General features: G+C 42.5%; 1 protein-coding gene across 3 annotated transcripts in view; it reads left to right on the top strand.

Annotated features, from left to right (window-relative positions):
* Positions 1 to 1,037: 1,037 nt before the first annotated feature.
* Positions 1,038 to 24,766, top strand: part of LOC110494030 (inter-alpha-trypsin inhibitor heavy chain H3) — a 39,722-nt gene continuing 15,993 nt past the window's right edge. For all 3 annotated transcript variants that reach the window (XM_021568707.2, XM_021568706.2, XM_021568705.2), the window contains exons 1-11: positions 1,038 to 1,056; positions 4,696 to 4,812; positions 18,398 to 18,561; positions 18,718 to 18,822; positions 19,175 to 19,337; positions 19,498 to 19,608; positions 19,839 to 19,967; positions 20,051 to 20,167; positions 20,336 to 20,504; positions 22,542 to 22,652; positions 23,516 to 23,697. In XM_021568707.2, coding sequence (XP_021424382.2) covers positions 4,735 to 4,812; positions 18,398 to 18,561; positions 18,718 to 18,822; positions 19,175 to 19,337; positions 19,498 to 19,608; positions 19,839 to 19,967; positions 20,051 to 20,167; positions 20,336 to 20,504; positions 22,542 to 22,652; positions 23,516 to 23,697 — 1,329 coding nt within the window. In that variant the 5' untranslated portion in view covers positions 1,038 to 1,056; positions 4,696 to 4,734. The remainder of the gene's footprint in view (positions 1,057 to 4,695; positions 4,813 to 18,397; positions 18,562 to 18,717; positions 18,823 to 19,174; positions 19,338 to 19,497; positions 19,609 to 19,838; positions 19,968 to 20,050; positions 20,168 to 20,335; positions 20,505 to 22,541; positions 22,653 to 23,515; positions 23,698 to 24,766) is intronic.

Here is a 24,766-nt window from a genome sequence, read left to right as displayed (position 1 = left end):
AAACATGTTTCCTGTTATAGTCATCAGAGGTGTAGGGAGTGTGAATCCAAAACATTTTTAATTATACAGATGAATAACAAAACATGCCCACGACACAAATGATTTTGATAATGGTTTTCATACACATACCGTGTTGTAGTAAAACGCCAAATGGATCTACCTCCTGGTCCTCTTCCCCTGTCTCACCCACCAAGGGTAGAGACAGAGATGACCTCGCCTACATAAATACCAGATTGGGCAAAGCCACCAGAAGACGACTCAAGCCAACCAACTACTGAACCTGACTGGTGTCAGGAAGAATCACCCTCTGCCTCAAGTGACACCTCTGAATGGGAACAGCTGATAGACTCATTGCTGATAGAGTAAGGGCACTGTCATAAACAGAGGCCCATATGCGCACTGTAAGAAAAGTATTTCCTCATTGTTGCTAGAGTAATAGGCTCTGTCATAACCAGAGGCCCATATATGCACTGTAAGAAAAGTATTTCCTGTTGTAAGATATGTCATCACCCTCTCTGCTCTGAGGCAATGGGAGGAGCAGCGGATCGGGTGCAGAGAATCAAAAGGTATATAAAGAGACATTTGCCATTACTTTGGCGCTGACTTCTTGAATTCTGAATTAATTTAGACAACCATTTGACTTCGGGTAAATTGACACCTGACTCAAATTACTTAAAAGATTCTAACTTGTTGGATCTGAGAAGTAACTCTCCGATATACCGTTTAACTATCGAACAGCTGTTTTGTCGCTTTGCGCCAGGTACGTGGGTGCTGATGCAAATATATCCAGAGAGTTCTCTGTAGCCTCTCGATTGAGCTCAGTATCGCGACCTCGTTGCGGACACAGACTTTTTGGTATTCCATTTGGGGCAGGGAATCACCAGCGGGTTCTCCCATCCGAGCCAAACTTGAATCTCTCAATTTAGTAAAGCACCGACTCCAATTCAACCTCTCAGCCAGTAGAGGGGAGTCGCTACCTATCTAAATTCTTAACAGAACTCTGACCGATTGAAACTCTGCTCCTGATCTCGTGGGTCTCCTCGTAATCTCTCAAAGGTAATTAAATAACTATTATAAGTATTTAAATATAGAGATAAGTGTTATCATTGTACCAGGCATTTTATAAGAGCATTAAGTCATTTGCATGTTTTTGATTAACGCTGTGTGTGACCGAGTAACAAATTGTGTATTTTGAAGTGTGTTTGATTGTAAAAGACAAAAAACAGAGTGTTTTCAAAAATAAACGGTAGCCTCATTTTGTCTCGAGTAAAAGGTTCTCTCAAAGACAGTTAACGGCACGGGAGATAACAACTCTGACACTCCCCGCTACCGGGGCACTGGAAACGGGGATCAATGCTCTATGACAGAATGAGTTACCATTAAAAGACAAGGAGGAAGGTGTGTCCAGTAGTGATTCATTTAATTGTCTTATCGATCTATCTAAGTTTTCTTTTCCAAGCGATACATAGCCGACGGGCAGAGTAGTGAGACTAAGTTGACAAAAGGTCTTCATACTTTAAACTAGATACATCACATAGGGGAAATACTCAACCACAGGGAAATCATATAGAGGAGACTGGTAGGACTAGTGCTTAATAACAACTCAAGGACCAATTAGTGGTGAAGCAAAGAGTCTAGAGGATAAAGGTGGGGTTCACATATCCTAGCTAGAGCTAGACCGTTGAGAGTGACAAGGCAAAAGACCTCTCTACGCGGACAACGCTTCGATATAGAAAGAGAGGCAGGGCTACGCGAGCGGTCCTGGTTATACCGAGATAACCTGAAGTATCTATAGTGCCCTGTCCAATCCAGGGAACGGGACGCTAACCATCTCTATAGCACCCCGCTGCCGGCCAAGGGGCGGGGCTGAAGGTTTCGTATCGCGACAGTGTCCATAATGTAGAGAGGCCTATGGGATATTCATTGAAGAGGTAAGGGAGGAGGATGGTAAATGTGATCTGCATAACATACCAATACCAATTGACATGCATGTGTATGTCTCCTCCTCTGTATACCTGCAACCACAAAAGTGAGCAGTTCAGTCATCTGCACCCAATACAGCTAGCCTTCAACATATTATTATAGCCTACATATTTGTACCTCTTTGTTGATTGATATCCAATGAATTGTGTATATTTTCTGTTTAGAAAGATTTGCACAAATATGAAAAAATAGATGCTATCATCATAAAACAATATACATTTCGATCATACAAGGGACAAACCTTACCCTAAATTGAGGAGGTCTTTAAATGTTTCAGTTAAATGCCTGCACCTGCTGTTCTTTCAAATCCAAATATATCAGTTGGGCAGTTAAGTTCCTGCAAGAACCCCCACCAACTAAGGGTGTTCCTTGAGGAACCCCACCTCCTATGAGGTTCTTGAAATAAACTTTTGGGGGCAATTTTCAGTGCCAAGAACTTTCAGGATCTTAGAAGAACCCTTGTTGAACCCCTCATTTTTTAGAGTGTACAGTACACTCCTTTATTTTGTGTTGTCCTAGGCTACCTGGCTAAAATGCTTGCCTTCTATATCTAGGTACGTATTCAAACTTCCATCCTCTCAGGCCAGGGGCACAACAATGTATGAATTAATGGTTGGATCAGAATCGCGTTATAATCATTAGCCAGTACGGAGAATTAAGTAAAACGAAGGACAGCAACACAACGAGATGCAACAATTCAAGTCGTTTCGGTCAATGATGTATACTCAATGCGATTTGATAGGAGAGACGCCAAATCCAAGCTGGCTTTCCTTGACACTTTTTTTTGGGTGCGCCAGTACCATTCATATTTGAGCTTGCTCAGTTTAGCTTAAAGCTGATTGGCTATTGTTTTATACTTTTTTGTCAAGGGAGGGCAAATGGTCTATGGCTTCTCTCGTAATAAATGCTATGGGCGGCAACAATGTCATACTCATTTGGACCAGACAGCCTCAGATAATTGGCCTACACGTAGAGAGACAGAGGGGAGCAGTTTCGCACACTCTGATGTTTTCTCCTGTGAGATACATTCAGCCTCTTGCGAATTGAAGGACAATTATGAAACACAGAGAGATGAATGATGAATGATTGTATGTTTTCATAAAATGTTTCTTGGTACATTTTTGGGGGAAGCCTGACATCCCTTCCCAAGCCACTGGTTGTATTACTTCTGTAGTCCAAGTTTACACCCCAAATGGCACCCTATTATCTAAAGTACTGCACTATATGAGTCATTTTACCAAAGTGGTTCAAATTGTGTTTTGGAAAAAAATGAATGTTGTGTTCTATTTTTACCAAACTTTCAGCACGTCCTACAACATATGTCAGATAGACATACTGTATCTACTACTCACACACTTTCTTTGTATTGCATATTTTTTTTTATATTTTACTGAATTCCTTACCAGGCACAAAATGTGTCTCTACCAAAAAAATTGTCAAAGAAGTTGCAGTAAAGGGTGAAGCATGTACATATATAAATAAGCATGTACATATATAAATAAGCATGCACATATATAAATAAGCATGTACATATATAAATAAGCATGCACATATATAAATAAGCATGTACATATATAAATAAGCATGTACATATATAAATAAGCATGCACATATATAAATAAGCATGTACATATATAAATAAGCATGTACATATATAAATAAGCATGCACATATATAAATAAGCATGTACATACTTATATTACAAATTAATTTGGGACATTTTATCTGCTTTCAAAATGTACAAAAAACATAATTTAAAAACATGATTTCTTTCCCTGATTATCAAAACCTTTAAACTGAATTTAGAGAAATATAATCTCTATTGTTCTCTGTAAAATGTTCAATGTTGATTGTATGATTCTGAAATGTATTGATTGATGTAATTTCTTATGTATGTTATAAATTATGTTGTTTGTTAGATGTTTAAATTGTCTCTTTTCCTATCTTTGTTTTGGCAAAATAAGAGGAGTTTCCGTAGTGACCTGGTATGCTGTACACATTGTGAACTTAGTTGCTGACTTAATTGATACCATAACTAATGTGGCACATGTGATTGACATACTATCACAATCAATAGGATCCAAAATATAAACACTTATCTATGTGTTTAATGTAGATTATCATATCAGATGTTTTTTCATTTCAATAAATGTAAAGAAAGTCAATTAACAATCAAGTGTCAATAGCAAAACAAAGCAAATTGTTTTGGTTGTGACTGTTTTGTGTTGGACTTTAGACTTATTTTGGTCTTTAACGAATCCCCATAGCTAGCATATGGCTAGCTATCTATCCTGTCCCACAACCATTATTTTCACATTTTCTGAAATATATGTTTAGTATTGAATAGGGCTGTTACGGTGAATGTATTAATGCCACACTGGCGATCATGAGTCATGACGGCAGTCAAATTTCACGTGACCATTAGCTGAAGGTAAGGTGACACAGTGTGTGGCAATGCAATGGATTATAATGATTTCTTACAAATCTCAACATAAATAATTTGAGTCTAACAAATACAATTTAAAAAAATCCCAACTGAGCTTCATTAGCTGGAATATAAAAGTGCTGAACCAACCTTTAGGACGTTATTTTAAGATGTTACTGCTACAATTCAACACGAGCACGTCATAGTCAGTAAATGGTGGATGAATGACTGACTGCTGTGTACTCTCTGTTTACTGGCCAATAATATCCTGTGCTCTTCTTTAAAAGGCTGGGTAGGTTTTGTGGGACTTCATTTCTGCGGAGGTCATGATGAAGGGAGTCTCTGTAGGAGTCGGCCTCCTTGGGCTGCTGCTGGCCTGCGTTACCACAGCACCAACCGATAAGGTAGGGTCACACACAGGTAACAGTGGGGAAGGTACTCTACCGAGCAGTTTATTTTTAAAATTTTATTTCACCTTTATTTAACCAGGTAGGCAAGTTGAAAACAACATATACGATGTGAGCTAATGAGGTAAAGGCAAAAAAAGGCCATGGTGGCAAAGTAAATACAATATAGCAAGTAAAACACTGGAATGGTAGATTTGCAGTGGAAGAATGTGCAAAGTAGAAATAAAAATAATGGGGTGCAAAGGAGCAAAATAAATAAATAAATAAAATAAATACAGTAGGGAAAGAGGTAGTTGTTTGGGCTAAATTATAGGTGGGCTATGTACAGGTGCAGTAATCTGTGAGCTGCTCTGACAGTTGGTGCTTAAAGCTAGTGAGGGAGATGAGTGTTTCCAGTTTCAGAGATTTTTGTAGTTCGTTTCAGTTAAGAGCATTGGGCCAGTAACCCAAACTTTGCTGGTTCGAATCCCTGAGCCGACTAGATGAACAATTTGTCGACGTGCCCTTGAGCAAGGCACTTAACCCTAATTGCTCTTGTAAGTCGCTCTGGATAAGAGCATCTGCTAAATGACTAAAATGTCAATGTAATATTGTTTTCGATTGTGTGGATTTGCCTGCATGTAAATGTGACCGTGTATGTTTGATTAGTTACATCAGCTCAGATGTGTCTTTTGATCGCAGCTTTGGGTGCACAGAAAGCACAAAATAGATCAGTTCAAGATACCTCATGTTGAAGGGGTCAGATTGAGCGAGACAGTTAGACTAAGTGAAGTCTATAGCTGTCCTGGTTGCTCTGCTACTTTACCCTTTCCAGTCCCTTGAAAAGACTGTGCGCCATGTCTCCTAGCTAGACAAACAAATGCCTGGGGTGAAAGAACGACTGGTCAATGCTTTTTCTCATTTGAGAGTATGTGGGCGTGTAGAGGGCAGTCAAACAAAAAGTAGGTGTAGTCAGTGCGAAACCAATCAGGTTTCAGATAACCTAATCTTGAGTTCTGCTGGTTATTATGTATTTGTAAATGGTGGGATTGCTCATCAACTAGCTCGCACAGTCTCATTTCAGAATTAGACGTTCAGACATGCTTCTCAAACGTCAAATTACGAAGTTGTTGCAAACGTCACATTTCGAAGTGTTTAAGTGTAAGCATTAACTCATGATTTCTCAGGTTAGGGTTAAGGTTTGGGATAGGCAAAAAAAAAAAAATATATATATATATATATATCACTGGATTGGAAATTGCAACCTTTATAATCAGAGGCAGATGCTTACGCCTATTCGCTATCCCTGTCCACAACGCCCTATTAAAACCAAAACCTATTTGAAGGTAAGAGGTCTGGAAAGACAGAGGTTAGTTGGATGGCAGACTGTACAGGGCCCATCACCTGCTCCCTTGTTTACATACTGTAGATCCAGAACACTCTGAAAACACTCCACATGGCCGGCATAGCTGAACCTACTTGTATGATCACAGTGACAACAGCCAGGTCACCCGTGATACAAGTCAGTATTTGACGTCCATCAATGTCTGAGGACATCAGGTGATGATTTGGAAACCGACCACTAGGGGCAACAGTGCTCACTGTTGAGACTCATACATGCCCACATACTCTTAAATGAGAAAAAGCATTGACCAGTCGTTCTTTCACCCCAGGCGTTTGTTTGTCTAGATAGGACAACAGTGCCCACTGTTGCCCCTAGTATGTTCTGGATCTACAGTATGTAAACAACAGAGCAGGTGATGGGCACTGTCTGCCATCCAACTAACCTCTGTCTTTCCAGACTCACATACCATCCCCCACCCCACACACACACGCCACGCCCATCCCCCTTCGCCCCTGACCCTCATGGACGATCCCTAGGTCACTTAGGGCCTGTGACAGCTAGGGAGAGAGAGTATTGACCAGGGTGGGGGGTGAAAAGGAAAGTAAATAGGGAGAGTAAAGGGTAGAGAAAGATTGAGTGATAAAGTAAGGAGAGAGCGAGAGAGAGGTGGAGTGGGCCCACTGAAGGCTGGGAGCTGGGGCGGTGGAGGAAGAAGGGGAGGGGAGTAATTATCCGAGTGGGGGGGGTCAGGGGCTGAATAGTGGAAGTGGAGAGTGACAGGGCCGCCGATAAGCCCTTGTTCACACAGACAGAAAGAGTACAAGGAGAGAGAAGGGGACGGAGAGAGAAACACTGGCATCCCTTACTGAGGAGGTGGGAATAATGTTAAAAGGAATGAAAGGCATGAGAGTAAACAAAGAAAGGAATGAAGGGGGAGACCCTTTTTATAGACCACCATGGCTGGACATACAGTACTAGTACTGTTACGCCAGCCACACACACACACACACACACACACACTTAATGCATATGGAGTGGGATGGCATTGTGAATCAAGGGACGTTTAATCAATTTCAGAGCTCAATCAATATGAATCCCATGTGACAGTGTTCTCCTCTGCTGCACTCGTCTCACCTTCCCCATGTTGACCCTAAGATATGTCCTCACCAAAGATCCTCTAACACAAGAAATCCAGTCACTGTCTACATAGTTGTGTTTACAGGGTATATTTAGTACGTAATACCCTCTCTGTGTGTGTAAGTGCAAGCTTATTTCTGGCTCCTCACTGTAATATTCATATGTGTAATTGGGTGCATTTTACCGCCATATCATACTGTGCTATGATTGTTTAAGACCACCCAAATGGTTAGGTCATGGGCAGTTTGATCCTGGTTGGCGATACGTGAACATGCCAGTTATAGCTAGCTAATAAAGAGCTATGTTAAGCAATATCCTGTAGTTCTGCATTTTATTATTTTGTACAAAGTGTGCAAAACAAGACATGGGGTCAGAGTAAAAGGTTCAAAAGATGGATTTTTGTGGAGTTCCTTCACCTCGAATGGACTGGGAGTCTACAAACTTACCCGATGCATGGCGTAAGTACAAACAGCATGTGGAGCAAATGTTCACGGGTCCTCTGAAGGACAGAGGAGAAGAGGAAAAATGCAGCTACCTGCTCCTCTGGATCAGTGAAAAAGGGAGAGATATTTACAACACATGGACACTTACCGAGGCTGAATCAAAGGTACTGACAATATACTACGATCGTTTTGAAGAATATGTTGCGCCGAAGACCAATACGATTTTAGCTAGGTATAAATTCCATGAGAAAGTACAGGGAGCTAGCGAGCCTTTTGAACAGTTTGTGACAGAGCTGCGTCTGCTTGTGAAAGACTGTGATTATGCAAGCAAGGATGAGATGGTCAGGGACCGTATTGTATTTGGAATACACTCACCGCAAGTGAGAGAGAAACTTTTGAATGTTGGGTCTAAGGTAACGCTGGATAAAGCTATCGACATAGCCAGATCTCACGAGCTAGCACAGGCTCAGATGAAAACCATTTTGCGCGGCAGCACGAGCACATCACGCAGACATCAAAGCACACCTCCCGTACAGAGCGACACAGACTCAAAACGCCCCAAAACATGTGGATATTGTGGATACAAAGTGCATGGCGATCAAGGAAATTGCCCAGCTAAAGGGAAACCGTGTACTACATGTGGAAAATGGAACCACTTTGCAAAAGTGTACAGAGCTTACCGTGGAAAAACAGTACACACAGTGAGTGAAGATGAAATGTCAATCAAAGAGTCAAAACACTGATGAACTGTTTATTGATTCAGTGACACAGAAAAGTCCAATATCAGAGACAGAGCAAGCCTTTGCTAACATTGAGATAGGAACACAAGGCACAGAGCTAAAGTTCAAACTAGACACTGGTGCACAAGTAAACATGATTCCTCTGAATAAGTACCGCAGCTTGACCTCTGAATGCGAGCTACAGCCCACCACACGCAGATTGACTGGTTATGGCGGTGAACAGCTCCCAGTAAAAGGCGCGTGCACTTTCAAATGCAAATACAAGGAAAGTGACATGATATTGGGCTTTTATGTTGTTGACACTAGAGCACCTGCAGTGCTAGGCCTTAAAGCATGTTTAGACATGGACCTCATCAAGCTAGTTTTATCAGTGACAGCACCAGTACAGACAGACAATGTACTGGAGGAGTTTGCTGATATTTTTAACGGAATAGGATTATTCCCAGGAGAAGATACCATTCACCTTGACCCAGGCACAACCCCTGTGGTCTACCCACCGAGAAAGATTCCCCTTGCTCTCCGTGACCGTCTGAAGAAAGAGTTGGAGAGCATGGAGCAATCTGACATAGTCACCAAGGTTACAGAACCGACTGGGTGAACGCGTTAGTGGTGGTGGAGAAACCACGCACAGGCAAGCTCCGAGTATGTCTCGACCCAAGAGACTTGAACAAGGCTATCAAATGCCCCCATTTACCCTTTACTGAAGCTAGATGGCATCACACACAAGCTAGCGGGAGCACACTACTTCAGTGCCATGGACGCTAGATCAGGCTACTGGGCTATCAAGCTCACAGAAGAGTCATCTAAGCTCACAACATTCAACACACCGTTTGGACGCTACAGGTTCCGTCGCCTGCCTTTTGGGATTATCTCAGCCCAAGACGAGTTTCAGCGAAAGATCGATGAAGTGTATGAAGGCCTCGACAGAGTTGTGACAATTGTGGACGACATTCTTGTCTATGGTCGAACCAAAGAGGAGCACGACCGAAACCTCCACGCGATGCTGCAAAGGTCCCGCGAGAGAGGAGTCCGGCTCAACCCCGAGAAGAGCACAGTCACAGTGGACAGTGGACTCGTCAAAGTATGGACTAGGTGCAGTGCTACTGCAAGAAGGAAAGCCCATCGGCTACGCTTCCAAATCTCTCACAGACTGTGAAATCAACTACGCTCAAATCGAAAAGGAGCTCTACGCCATTCTGTTCAGATGTAAACGTTTCCATCAGTACATACAGTGGGGCAAAAAAGTATTTAGTCAGCCACCAATTGTGCAAGTTCTCCCACTTAAAAAGATGAGAGAGGCCTGTAATTCATCATAGGTACACTTCAACTATGACAGACAGAATTAGAAAAAAAAAATGCATAAAATCATATTGTAGGATTTTTTATGAATTTATTTGCAAATTATGGTGGGAAATAAGTATTTTGTTACCTAAAAACAAGCAAGATTTCTGGCTCTCACAGACCTGTAACATCTTCTTTAAGCGGCTCCTCTGTCACCACTCGTTCGTTACCTGTATTAATTGCACCTGTTTAAACTTGTTATCAGTATAAAAGACACCTGTCCACAACCTCAAACAGTCACACTCCAAACTCCACTATGGCCAAGACCAAAGAGCTGTCAAAGGACACCAGAAACAAAATTGTAGACCTGCACCAGGCTGGAAAGACAATAGGTAAGCAGCTTGGTTTGAAGAAATCAACTGTGGGAGCAATTATTAGGAAATGGAAGACATACAAGACCACTGATAATCTCCCTCGATCTGGGGCCCCACGCAAGATCTCACCCCATGGGGTCAAAATGATCACAAGAGGGGGTGAGCAAAAATCCCAGAACCACACGGGGAGACCTAGTGAATGACCTGCAGAGAGCTGGGACCAAAGTAACAAAGCCTACCATCAGTAACACACTATGCCGCCAGGGACTCAAATCCTGCAGTGCCAGACGTGTCCCCCTGCTTAAGCCAGTATATGTCCAGGCCCATCTGAAGTTTGCTAGAGAGCATTTGAATGATCCAGAAGAAGATTGGGAGAATGTCATATGGTCAGATGAAACCAAAATAGAACTTTGGTAAAAACTCAACTCATCGTGTTTGGAGGCCAAAGAATGCTGAGTTGCATCCAAAGAACACCATACCTACTGTGAAGCATGGGGTGGAAACATCATGCTTTGGGGCTGTTTTTCTGCAAAGGAACCAGGACGACTGATCCGTGTAAAGGAAAGAATGAATGGGGCCATGTATCGTGAGATTTTGAGTGAAAACCTCCTTCCATCAGCAAGGGCATTGAAGATTAAACGTGGCTGGGTCTTTCAGCATGACAATGATCCCAAACACACCGCCCGGGCAACGAAGGAGTGGCTTCGTAAGAAGCATTTCAAGGTCCTGGAGTGGCTTAGCCAGTCTCCAGATCTCAACCCCATAGAAAATCTTTGAAGGGAAAAGAAAGTCCGCGTTGCCCAGCAACAGCCCCAAAACATCACTGCTCTAGAGGAGATCTGCATGGAGGATGGGCCAAAATACCAGCAACAGTGTGTGAAAAACTTGTGAAGACTTACAGAAAACGTTTGACCTCTGTCATTGCCAACAAAGGGTATATAACAAAGTATTGAGATAAACTTTTGTTATTGACCAAATACTTATTTTCCACCATCATTTGCAAATAAATTCATAAAAAATCCTACAATGTGATTTTCAGGATTTTTTTTCTCATTTTGTCTGTCATAGTTTAAGTGTACCGGTGATGACAATTACAGGCCTCTCTCATCTTTTTAAGTGGAACTTGCACAATTGGTGGCTGACTAAGTACTTTTTTGCCCCACTGTATATGGACGACAAGTCATTCCGACCACAAGCCCCTTGAGTCAATTCGTGAGGAAACCACTAGCCGCAGCCCCGCCAAGGCTACAGAGAATGATCCTTCAACTACAAAAATACGACTTCACAATCACTCACCGTCCAAGCAAAGACATCCCTGTCGCAGACACACTCTCCAGGAAGTGTCTTACCTATAAGGACAGCAGCCTCAGTGAAGGCATGGACATGCAATTGCACACTGTGTACAGCAACTTACCAGTTAGTGACACAAAACTGAAGGAGATCCAAGCAGAAACAGAAAAGGACTCACAACTCACAAAGCTGAGGAAAGTCATACAGGAAGGATGGCCTGAGCAGAGGAGAAAATGCCCACACAGCGTCTCAGAATTCTGGAACCATTGTGATGAACTATCACAGATCAACGGAATAATTTTCAAAGGAGAGAATATCATTATTCCTTCCAGTCTCAGAGAGAGATTTTGACAAAGATATTTTGACAAAGATCCATGCTGGACACATAGGCATGGAAAAATGCAAACAGAGAGCACGGGTCATTTTGTTTTGGCCCGGAATGTGCAAACAAATAGAGGACAATGTTGGTTAATGCGCCATATGTCTTGAACGACGCCCCTCAAACACCAAAGAGCCAATGTTACCTCACTGTTTCCCAGACCGACCTTGGCAGGTCGTGGCAACCGATCTGTTCACCTGGAACAATGAGGAATACATCGTAACAGTGGACTACTACAGCAGATACTTCAAACTCGACAAGCTTCACAGCACCACTTCTGCAGCTGTGATACACAAGGTGAAAGCAGCCTTTGCCATGCATGGCATTGTAGAGACTTTAATATCTGACAATGGGCCCTGTTACAAATCAAATGAGTTTGAATCCTTCACAAAAGCATGGGAGTTAACAAGCCCACATTACCCTCAAAGTAATGGCCTTGCTGAAAAATCAGTGCAGATTGATAAATCACTCATGGACAAACAAAAGCAGACAAGAGAGACCCCTACCTCAGTCTCCTTGAATACCGCAACACTCCAGTTGACAACTTCAAATCACCAGCCCAGCTATTTATGAGCCGCAGACTTCGCTGATTCCTTCCCAGCACCAACCAGCAGCTGCAACCTGAGGTTGTCAGCTACAAGGAAATGCATGGACAACATGCACAGAGACAACAACAACAAAAGCGATACTGCGACAGGTCAGCTAGACCACTGCCACCACTGATCGACGGAGAGTCAGTTAGAATCCAGGAGCATGGCCTCTGGAAGCCAGCAGTCGTCATCCAGCCAGCTGACACTGAACGTTCATATCACGTCCGCAACGCAGAAGGAGCGGTGTACCGCCGCAATCGTCGTCACCTACTGAACACAAAATAACAACACACTGATGAGATGAACTGTTCCCCTGAAAGAGAACGTGATGGACTCAACACACACACACAGCACAACATACACCATCCTTACTTGCAAACACCACAATAACTGTTGACTGACACAGAAGCATGCTCAGCATCATATCGCACAAGGTCAGGAAGAGAGGTCAAGCCCAGAGCTGTCCTAGACCTGTGAAATGTCAAAGGGTGTAGGCGGATCGCTGCCCTAAAAGCGTTCCAGACTGTAAACTTGTTTTTGAAAGTTCACTTGAAATGCTTTGGTATTGTATTTGTTTGAAATGTTAAGATGTTATTTCTACAGTGAAAGCTGAGTTGCTGAGAATCCCTTGTTTGAAAAGTAACAGTATGTTGGATTATTGTTTCAGAGTCTATGTTGATTCTGCTGGTGTAGTATGCAATATAAATGGTTACTGACCTTGAGTTCAAACTACAGAGCATGTATTCAAAAGAAACGCTTAGAATATGTCAACCTTTCTCTTTTGTTTTAAAAGAAGGGGGATGTAATATTCATATGTGTAAACATTTTACCGCCATATCATATTGTGCTATGATTGGTTAAGACCACCCAAATGGTTAGGTCATGGGCAGTTTGATCCTGGTTGGCGATACGTGAACATGCCAGTTATAGCTAGCTAATAAAGAGCTACGTTAAGGAATAACCTGTAGTAGTGCATTTTATTATTTTGTACAAAGTGTGCAAAACAAGACGCTCACGCGTACACATTCACACGCGAGTGAGTGTACAGATGTAGTCCTTTTTGTTGTGCGTGTCAGTGTCAAGCAGCAGCATGCCAACATATTATAGAGGGTTATCAGTGCTAATTCTACAATGCAATCTCTAAATCCTAAATCAGGACGCAAAAATTATAAATGCAGTCATTAAATGCTAATTTGTAATGGTAATTGGTAAATGTAATGCTTAAATACTACATTGGAATTCCAACTAAGCATTTCGTTTTTTTTTTTTAGAATACTGTGACACACACAAGAAAAAGACTGCATATGTATTCATATGTTGAGAGAGTAAACAGTGTGCCCACTAGGAACAACCTGGTTGAATCAACGTTGTTTCAACGTAGTTTGTCAATGTGTTGTGACATGGAATCTACATGGAAAATACATTGGATTTGAAAAAAAAGTAATCCACGTACACTGTTTTGAGAGGGAAATTTCAACCACAGGATTATGTCATCATGGCAACCAAATTTCAGACCCCCAAAAAATGTTGAATTTGTACCTTTAAAAGAGCGCCAGCTCTTCAACATTCAATCAACTGTCAGAACAAAAACTATAGGCTGGGCAGCACCTCCTACTGGAGAATTTATCTGTATCTACAGCTCTCCTTTGGTCTCCCATCCAGGGTTTTATCCAAGCCCAGCGATGATATTTGTCAATGACTGTTACCAATATTCCATCGTGCGAATAATCGATGAGATATCTCCACTTAACAATGAAACAGATTCACTGGTGCTATTGAAGTCATTCCAAAGGGTAGGTTTAATAGAGACCAGTTAAATGTCACCATACTTTATCACTCATTTAACATCAATGATACAGTGCTGTGAAAAAGTATTTCCCTCTTCCTGATTTCTTATTTTTTCTTCACATTTGTCACACTTAAATGTTTCAGATCAAACAAATTTAAATGTTACACAAAGATAACCAAAATGCCGTTTGAGTGATGATTTTATTTATTAAGGGAAAAAAGCTATCTGAACCTTCATGGCCCTATGTGAAAAAGTAATTGCCCCCTAAACCTAATAACTGGTTGTGCCACCCCCAGCAGCAACAACTGCAATCAAGCATTTGCGATAACTGGCAATGAGTCTTTCACATCGCTGTGGAGGAATTTTGACCCACTCTTTGCAGAATTGTTCTAATTCAGCCACATTGGAGGGTTTTCGAGCATGAACTGCCTTTTTAAGGTCACGCCACAGCATCTCAATTGGATTCAAGTCCGGACTTTGACTAGGCCACTCCAAAACCGTAATTTAGGTTTTTTTAAGCCATTCAGAGGTGGATTTGCTGTTGTGTTTTGGATCATTGTCCTGCTGCAGAACCCAAGTGCGCTTCGGCTTGAGGTCACGAACTGGTGACATTCTCCCTCAGGATTTTTTGGTAGAGAGCAGAATTCATGTTTCCATCAATCACAGCAAGTCATCCACGTCCTGAAGCAGCAACGCAGCCCCAGACCATCACACTACCACCACCATATTTGACTGTTGGTATGATGTTCTTTTTCTGAAATGCTGTGTTACTTTTACACCAGATGTAACGGGATGCACACCTTTCAAAAACTTCAACTTTTGTCTCGTTTGTCCACAGACTATTTCCCCAAAAGTTTTGAGAAAGAGACTGGGCAAAAATGGCATCCATGGCAGAGTTCCAAGGAGAAAACCACTGTTAACCAAAAAGAACATAAAGGCTCGTCTCAACATTGATCATTGATCTGGCCAAGGCTTTCGACTCTGTCAATCACCACATCCTCATCGGCAGACTCAACAGCCTTGGTTTCTCAAATGATTGCCTCGCCTGGTTCACCAACTACTTCTCTGATAGAGTTCAGTGTGTCAAATCTGAGGGTCTGTTGTCCGGACCTCTGGCAGTCTCTATGGGGGTGCCACAGGGTTCAATTCTTGGACCGACTCTCTTCTCTGTATACATCAATGAGGTCGCTCTTGCTGCTGGTGAGTCTCTGATCCACCTCTACGCAGACGACACCATTCTGTATACTTCCGGCCCTTCTTTGGACACTGTGTTAACAACCCTCCAGGCAAGCTTCAATGCCATACAACTCTCCTTCCGTGGCCTCCAACTGCTCTTAAATACAAGTAAAACTAAATGCATGCTCTTCAACCGATCACTACCTGCACCTACCCGCCTGTCCAACATCACTACTCTGGACGGCTCTGACTTAGAATACGTGGACAACTACAAATACTTAGGTGTCTGGTTAGACTGTAAACTCTCCTTCCAGACCCATATCAAACATCTCCAATCCAAAGTTAAATCTAGAATTGGCTTCCTATTTCGCAACAAAGCATCCTTCACTCATGCTGCCAAACATACCCTTGTAAAACTGACCATCCTACCAATCCTCGACTTTGGCGATGTAGTTTACAGAATAGCCTCCAATACCCTACTCAACAAACTGGATGCAGTCTATCACAGTGCAATCCGTTTTGTCACCAAAGCCCCATACACTACCCACCATTGCGACCTGTACGCTCTCGTTGGCTGGCCCTCGCTTCATACTCGTCGCCAAACCCACTGGCTCCATGTCATCTACAAGACCCTGCTGGGTAAAGTCCCCCCTTATCTCAGCTCGCTGGTCACCATGGCATCTCCCACCTGTAGCACACGCTCCAGCAGGTATATCTCTCTAGTCACCCCCAAAACCAATTATTTCTTTGGCCGCCTCTCTTTCCAGTTCTCTGCTGCCAATGACTGGAACGAACTACAAAAATCTCTGAAACTGGAAACACTTATCTCCCTCACTAGCTTTAAGCACCAACTGTCAGAGCAGCTCACAGATTACTGCACCTGTACATAGCCCACATATAATTTAGCCCTATCAACTACCTCTTTCCCAACTGTATTTAATTTATTTATTTATTTTGCTCCTTTGCACCCCATTATTTTTATTTCTACTTTGCACATTCTTCCATTGCAAAACTACCATTCCAGTGTTTTACTTGCTATATTGTATTTACCTTGCCACCAAGGCCTTTTTTTGCCTTTACCTCCCTTCTCACCTCATTTGCTCACATTGTATATAGACTTGTTTATACTTTATTATTGACTGTATGTTTGTTTTACTCCATGTGTAACTCTGTGTTGTTGTATCTGTCGAACTGCTTTGCTTTATCTTGGCCAGGTCGCAATTGTAAATGAGAACTTGTTCTCAACTTGCCTACCTGGTTAAATAAAGGTAAAATAAATAAAATAAATAAATAAACATCAAGATTTTTTTTGCCAAAAGTGAGACGAGCCTTTGTTCTTTTTGTGGTTAACAGTGGTTTTCGCCTTGGAACTCTGCCATGGATGCCATTTTTTGCCCAGTCTCTTTCTTATGGTTGAGTCATGAACACTGACCTTAAAACCTCTCTGGAATATGTGGGACGCTAACACCGGTTCCAACTTGCGCAACGTGACTACAAAATATCTCAAAAGTTACCTGTAAACTTTGGCAAAACATTTCAAACTACTTTTGTAATACAACTTCAGGTGTTTTTGTAAGTGAATAATCGATAAAATTGAAGACGGAATGATCTGTATTCAATACAGGAATAAAACAAACTGACACTACCTTTCTGGTCACGCGCCAGAAAGTACACTTGAAGTGACCCTCGTTTTGAACAGGGCTACTTCTTCATTACACAAAGGAAAAACCTCAACCAATTTCTAAAGACTGGTGACATCCAGTGGAAGCGGTAGGAACTGCAAGAAAGTCCCTTAGAAATCTTGATTCCAATGAAAAATTATTGAAAAAAGAGAGTGACCTCAAAAAAAAAAATCTGAATGGTTTGTCCTCGGGGTTTCGCCTGCTAGTTAAGTTCTGTTATACTCACAGACATGATTCAAACAGTTTTAGAAACTTCAGAGTGTTTTCTATCCAAATCGACTAATAATATGCATATCTTATCTTCTGGGGATGAGTAGCAGGCAGTTGAATTTGGGCATGCATTTCATCCGGACGTGAAAATACTGCCCCTTGTCACCAAGAAGTTTAACTGAGGCAAGTGAGGGCTGGAGTTCTTTAGATGTTGTTGTGGGTTCTTTTGTGACCTCTTGGATGAGTCGTCGCTGCGCTCTTGGGGCCACTCCTGGGAAGGTTCATCACTGTTCCAAATTTTCTCCATTTGTGAATAATGGCTCTCACGTGGTTCGCTGTGGTCCCAAAACTTTAGAAATGGCTTTGTAACCCTTTCCAGACGGATAGATGTCAATTACTTTGTTTCTCATCTGTTTCTGAATTTCTTTGGATCGCGGCATGTCGCCTTGCTTTTTGAGATCTTTGGGCCTACTTCACAAGTTCTATTTAAGTGATTTCTTGATTCAACAGGTCTGGCAGTAATCACGCCTGGGTGTGGCTAGTGAAATTGAACTCAGCTTTGCAAAAAATGTGATTAACCACAGTAAATTCATGATTTAACAAGGGGGAACAATTACTTTGTCACATATATTACTTTGTCACACATACTTTAATAAATAAAATGATCACTTAGAAACTGCATTTTGTGTTTACTTGGGTTATCTTTTTGTAATATAACAATTTGTTTGATGATCTGAAACATTTAAGTGTGACAAATGTGCAATAAGAAATCAGGAAGGGGGCAAATACTTTATATCATCAACAACTATTGTTTCAATTCAACCCTGAATTAAATAAAAATAGACAATACACTATGCATTGGGTTTCAAGCGCTGATTGATTTAAAATGTTATATTTAGTGATATCAAATTGTGTTTGGTTGTCAACTTAACCACATATCGACATTTGAAGGAGATGTATCTTCTGCATGGATGGTTCCATCCGGCTTTACTTCCAGTTTGTCTATAAATTAATAATTGATATGTTGGAAATTGCGTCTCCAACTCAACCAAAACTCAAACGGTATTGAATGTGCTCTTAAAAGTTTGTATTTGATTTAGTCCTATCCATTAAGTTAACATTTTTGGTATGCCCAGCGGGTTGATGGTGCTTCATTATCCTTTATAGAACAGGGACTGGGACATCTACAGCTTTCACATCAACTCCACAGTGACCAGTCGCTATGCAACCACTATCATTACCAGCCGGGTTGCCAATCGGATCAACCAGTCACAGGAAATAGAATTCCATGTCAAGATCCCCAAGAATGCTTTCATCAGTAAATTCAAAATGTAGGTCTACATGAATGTTTCACTGTCTAAGATGAGTTTACACACGTATTACACAAATATTACAAAAATGCTCACACATACAGTAACCCTGCCTCCTCTCTCTCTCTCTCTCTCTCTCTCTCTCTCTCTCTCTTCCGCCGTTCTTGTCTTTCTCAGGACCATTGAGGGGCAGACGTATGATGGGATTGTGAAACAGAAGGAGGAGGCTCAGCAGCAGTACACTCAGGCAGTGTCTCGTGGTCAAAGCGCTGGCATAGTCAGGTGTGTGTGGGTGTGTGCAGGACCATCTAAACCTTGTAGTACTGTAATCATGGTCAAATTATTGACCAGGCACCCAGGGCACATGTCCAGGGGCCCTGACCTCCACCATTGACTTTGTTAGTCACTCTACACATTTTGCCATGACTAATGCCATGTTCAAATGTATGGACATGGCATTAGTCATGGCAAAATGTGTAGAGTTGTAGGAAATTAGCATTAAACATTTTAGCATTTTCTCTCCACCCCATTACACAAAAAAAATGGCAAAAAAGGCTAGTGTGTCTGTGTATCTGTGTCTACAGTATGCATGTGTTGTTTTGTATTAGACGGTACCCCTTTTTGTCTCCTAAAGTTCAGTGGGGAGGACCCTTGAGGAGTTTAAGACATCTGTGACTGTGGCCGCGCTCAGTAAGGTGACCTTTGAATTGACCTATGAGGAGCTGCTGAAACGCCGACTGGGCAAGTACGAGCTGCTGATCCATGCTCGACCCATGCAACTTGTTGCTGACTTCAAGGTGAGAGAGAGAGAGAGAGAGAGAGAGAGAGAGAGAGAGAGAGAGAGAGAGAGAGAGAGAGAGAGAGAGAGAGAGAGAGAGAGAGATTGATGAGTCATTTGATATTGGGGTTGATGTTGTATTTTCTTGCTCCTTTTTTCTGTCTCTTCCTTATGGCCAGATTGACGTGTACATCAATGAGCGACCAGGCATTAACTTCCTGGAGGTAACAGGAGGGCTGAGCACCGAAGCACTGGCAAATGCCATCACCAAAACCCTTGCTTCTAGTGAGGTAATGTCCAAAACAGGGTAATGTAGAGCTAACCAATAGAAAAGTCCAGACCTCAATACATTACATGGTAAAGAAAATCTGTCTATGAGCCCTGGATAAATAAATTACATAAATGTACATTTTCACACCTCTGGACATGTTAATGCTAATACGAATTAGCTCATTCTAACAGGGTAAAGCAGGGTGTGTTTTTAAAAAGCAGAACCTGTAAACTACCAACCCCTCCCCAGGCCTGGGTACATTTCTACCCCAGCAAGGAGCAGCAGAGCCAGTGTGAAAGATGTGGAGAGCCGGGCCTGAATGGAGACCTGGTCATCGCCTATGATGTCCACAGGAAAACATCCATGGGAGATCTCAATGTACACTTCTTCCATCCTCTTTCTGGCATTACTCCTTCATCTCTACCCCATCCTTTAATCACTGTCTCTCATTCCCTCTTCAGGAGGCAGAGGGGTATTTTGTCCATCACTTTGCCCCCAGTAACCTACCACGCATTCCAAAGAATGTGGTCTTCATCATCGATCGGAGTGGCTCCATGCATGGCAGGAAAATGGAGCAGGTTTGTGTGTGTGTGTGTGTTGCCTGTTGTAATGCAGCTTAAGGCTTAGCGATTAAGCAATGTACACATACACCACATATTTATATTCAATGAAGGGGACAATGCACATTGATTGAGTGGTTAATTGGTTGCATTTGATTGTATTTTGATTGCACTGCGATCTGTCAGACCCGTGAGGCCTTGTTGAAGATCCTGGGAGACCTGGCGGAGGACGACCACTTTGGCCTGATCACGTTCGACAGCTCAGTGTCTACCTGGAGGAAGGAGCTGCTGCCGGCCAACCAGGACAACCTGGAGGCTGCCAAGAGCTTCGCACGACACATCCATGAAAGAGGAGGTACAATTATTACTTACAGACAAGGCCTCAACCACAAGCAGCTGCAGCCAAAGTGTGGCAGGACCCAGTCAAAGGCAGAGAAGAAATGACCGGTGCGGGTAGACTGTATGCAGATGTTCCTCTGCCGGAAGGCGGAGGTTCATCTTATATGGCGAAATCCACGTCAGATCTCGGCCCTGGGATGGAGTTGGTAGAATTGCCTGATGGCATGTGGGTCATGAAGGAGATGACACCACAGATTGTCATCACCTACAAAGCAACCAATGTGTTACCTGACTCTGTGTAGACGTCACGTGTAAAGGAGACAATGCGTTATGTAACTTTGCTTAAGGGAGAGGATGTCTTGTGTGGCTGTAGTCAAAGGAGGCATGGGCTTGGATATTAAGGGGTATAATTACCAATGTAAACGATAGGGAAAGAGCGGAGAGGAGATTCTGGGGAAGACGGATCAGGAGCTGATTGATGTATTAGAAGTTAAACGACTTATGGTGTAAGGTCAGAACAGAACTTAGAAGCTTTTGCATTATAATTGCCATATAAAAAAACTATGAAATCCATCATTTGTGAAACTGTGGAACCAAAAGACAAGTGTTACTGGTTTTCATTAACTGATTAAATTGCTAATTGAATAAAATGCTGAAGAAGAAGAGTAGCGTTGTAACAACTACAGGCTCAGGGGGTTCACCTTAGATGTCCCCAGACCATATCGTGGGCTCGAACAGGAAACCACAGGGGGTAACTGTGTAAAAGACACAAAAGGAGCACTGGGTATCTATAGTTTGTCGTTACTCAGACGAAGTGAGTAAGGACAAACTTTCATCTAATAAATTATTTCAAGAAATTAGTCTTAGCTGAAACCCTATATCCGGGACAGCGAGTGTGACTCACCCGGGAGGGTAAACTAGAAAGAGAAGACCAGCCGCTAGCAGGAATGTCTAAGACTATGCCGTGCTTATAAAAATTGTTTAGCCCTGTGGTTGCGTGAAAGGCGGGATGACACGTAGTTAGCCGGACCATGGCGCAGAGCGGACTATAAGTAAATATAGGATTATCCCGAGTGGCGCAACGGTCTAAGGCACTGCACCTCAGTGCTTGAGGCGTCACTTCAGACACCCTGGTTTGATTCCAGGCTGTTTCACAACCGGCCGTGATTGGGTATCCCACAGGGCGGCGCACAATTGACCCAGAGTCGTCCGGGTTTGGCCGGTGTAGGCCGTTATTGTAAAGAATAATTTGTTCTTAACTGACTTGCCAAGTTAAATAAAGGTTGGTGTTGTACACAAAAATAGCCCCAGCTCGCGCGTAATATACTGTGACACAAACTACCCTTGAAGTGTTAACAGTAGGAAGGGCTGAGCTAACCTCCGGCAGGCAGAGATAGACCAAGAGGGGTGACCGGGGTTAATAAAGTGGAGCCTAGAGCTTCTCTGCTAACTCAGCCTAGGATGGGAAGAGGGAGTCCCGCTCACTGGGAAAGAGGCTCATACCACGGAATAATCCAGGCCTACAGCATAGTGGTAGTTGACCCACTCTGTGTGGTCAAGAGAAGATCCACAGGCAAAGACTACTGGTGCGTTTGTGACCCTAGTATGACCCGTAGTAGGCACCACATTACCTACTTACTTATTTTCAAAGATTTACATAGCTGATAGCAGAGTTACAATATAGCAGAATTTTGTAGCACTTAAAGGGATAGTGAGATTTTGGCAAGGTGAACTCATGAGTCAGATGAACTCATGGATACCATTTTTCTGCCTCTGCGTCCAGTATGAAGGATGTTGAAGGTAGTTTCACAAGTCAATTCCAACTAGCGCAATGACTAGAAGTAAACTGGAACAGCTAGCATGCATGAGTCATTAAAATGGTATCCATGAGTTTATCTGACTGGTTAAGTAGATAAAGGGCTTAAATGACAAAGGCTCTCACCAACCCTTTAAACGGCACACAGGGTAAAGTAATGGAAGATATGAACAACAGCCTGGTTGGTGACAATAGCAGCTAATCCATAATGTGTTTTCCTCTCTCTTCTCTTCTTAGCCACGGACATCAATGCTGCTGTGTTGGAGGGCACAGCCATGCTGAAACGACACCCACAAGAGGGCTCAGCCTCCCTTCTTATACTGCTCACTGATGGAGACCCAACCACAGGTACACACACACACAGTTTTGTATTGCTATCCTTGTGGGGACCAAATAATTGATTCCCATCCTAACCCTCCTTAACCCTTAACCTAACCATAACTTTAACCCTAAGCCTAACCTTGGGCGTCCCGAGTGTCACAGCGGTCTATGGCACTGCATCATAGTGCTAGAGAAGTCACTACAGATCCGGGTTCGATCCCGAGCTGTGTCGCAGCAGTGACCGGGTGACCCATGAGGCGGCTCACAATTGGCCCAGTGTCATCAGAGTTAGGGGAGGGTTTGGCCAGCTGGGATGTCCTTGTTCCATTGCGCTCTAGCGACTCCTGTGGCTGGCCGGGGAACATGCACAATGACACGGTCACCAGTTGGACGATGTTTCACATTGGTGTGGCTGGCTTCCGGGTTAAGTGAGCAGTGTGTCAAGAAGCAGTGCGGCTTGGCAGGGTTGTGTTTCGGAGGACGCATGACTCTCGACCTTCGCCTCTCCCGAGCCCGTACGGGAGTTGTAGCGATGGGACAAGACTGCAACTACATATTGGATATCATGACATTTGGGAGAAAAAGGGAGGTAAAATGTTTTATCAAAACCAAAAACCTTAACCCCAAACCCCTAACCCTAACCCAAATTCTAAACCTAACCCCAATTGTAACCATTAACCTAACCCATAAGTCTAAAATAGCATTTCTCCTTGTGGGGACTGGTAAAATGTCTTTGTTTTACTATCCATGTGAGGACTTCTGGTACCCACAAGGATAATTAAACAAAAAAAACACACACACACACACACACACACACACACACACACACACACACACACACACACACACACACACACACACACAATGAAAGCCAATCTCACTTTCCTCAGGTGAGACCAACCTGGAAAAGATTCATGAGAACATAAAGGAGGCTATTGGTAAGAAATTCCCTCTTTACTGTCTCGGCTTTGGAATGGATGTCAACTTTGACTTCCTGGAGAAGATGGCACTGGAGAACGGAGGTGTGGGACGCAGAATATATACAGACTCTGATGCTGCTCTGCAGCTGCAGGTAAGGTAACACACAGTGTGTGGCACTGCAATGGACTGTAATTCTTTCTTACAAATCTCAACATAAAAATTTGAGCCTGTAACAAAAACTATTTTAAAAAATTCCCAACTGAGCTTCGTTAGCTAGAATACAAAAGTGCTGAACCAACCTTTAAGGCTTTATTTTAACAAACCTAATGCAATTTTAATCTAAGTCCTGGTGGTAGCGCTATAAGTTCGGAGGCGTGTCAGAAATATTTTTGCTATTTTCACAACCGGAATTATGAGCCCAGTAGCTGGCGGTGGCACGAAAAGGCTGGGTTTTTATGAATAAACAAGTTGAAGGTGTGTAGAGGCTTGATCCCTCACTGGCCAATCAGAACATGCCCCATGGCTAAATACTGTATGTGGTTGCTTCAAGTTTCGTATTTGCGGTCTCTTATGTATTGTAATGAACTCTAACTAGACTGTTAGTCCGTTATAGGCAAGTCTGTTAAATAGCCTACGGAAACAAAATTTGCAAAAATGTAGACCTATCGCATATTTGCTAAATTGAACTTGTTTTTGAACAGTAATTACATGGGTTCAATATGGAAATATATGGAAATATATTGTTAACATTCACACTGATAATGGCTTAGTGTAAAATGCACCACATCTGAGCCATGGACAAACGTTGTCAATGAGAAAGATTCAATTCATTATTGATAAGAGCTAAAAAGACAGAGTGAATCATTTGAATCAAATTCGAATAAAACGAAACAACAACTTGTTTTAAATATGCTATGTCTAAACACAGTTACAGGTAGGGCTGTTATGGTGACTGTATTACCGCCACACCGGGGGTCAGGAGTCAGGGCACCATCCAGTGTAATTAATAACTTCACCATATAATGTCCGATATTTTTTCCCATACCTTTATTACCATGCAACTTATGTGACTTTGATGTTTACTCCTGGACTTATTTAGGCCATAACAAAGGGATTGAATACTAGTGCGACAGTTTTTACATGACAAAATTGCAAACTAATGTTTAACACTTTCACCTCCTTACCGCCAGTTGAATAAAGTGTAATAAAGTGTAATAAAA

The sequence above is a fragment of the Oncorhynchus mykiss genome, chromosome 17 (assembly GCF_013265735.2).
Source record: "Oncorhynchus mykiss isolate Arlee chromosome 17, USDA_OmykA_1.1, whole genome shotgun sequence".
NCBI lineage: Eukaryota > Metazoa > Chordata > Actinopteri > Salmoniformes > Salmonidae > Oncorhynchus > Oncorhynchus mykiss.
This window is presented reverse-complemented; position numbering and strand designations above follow the sequence as displayed.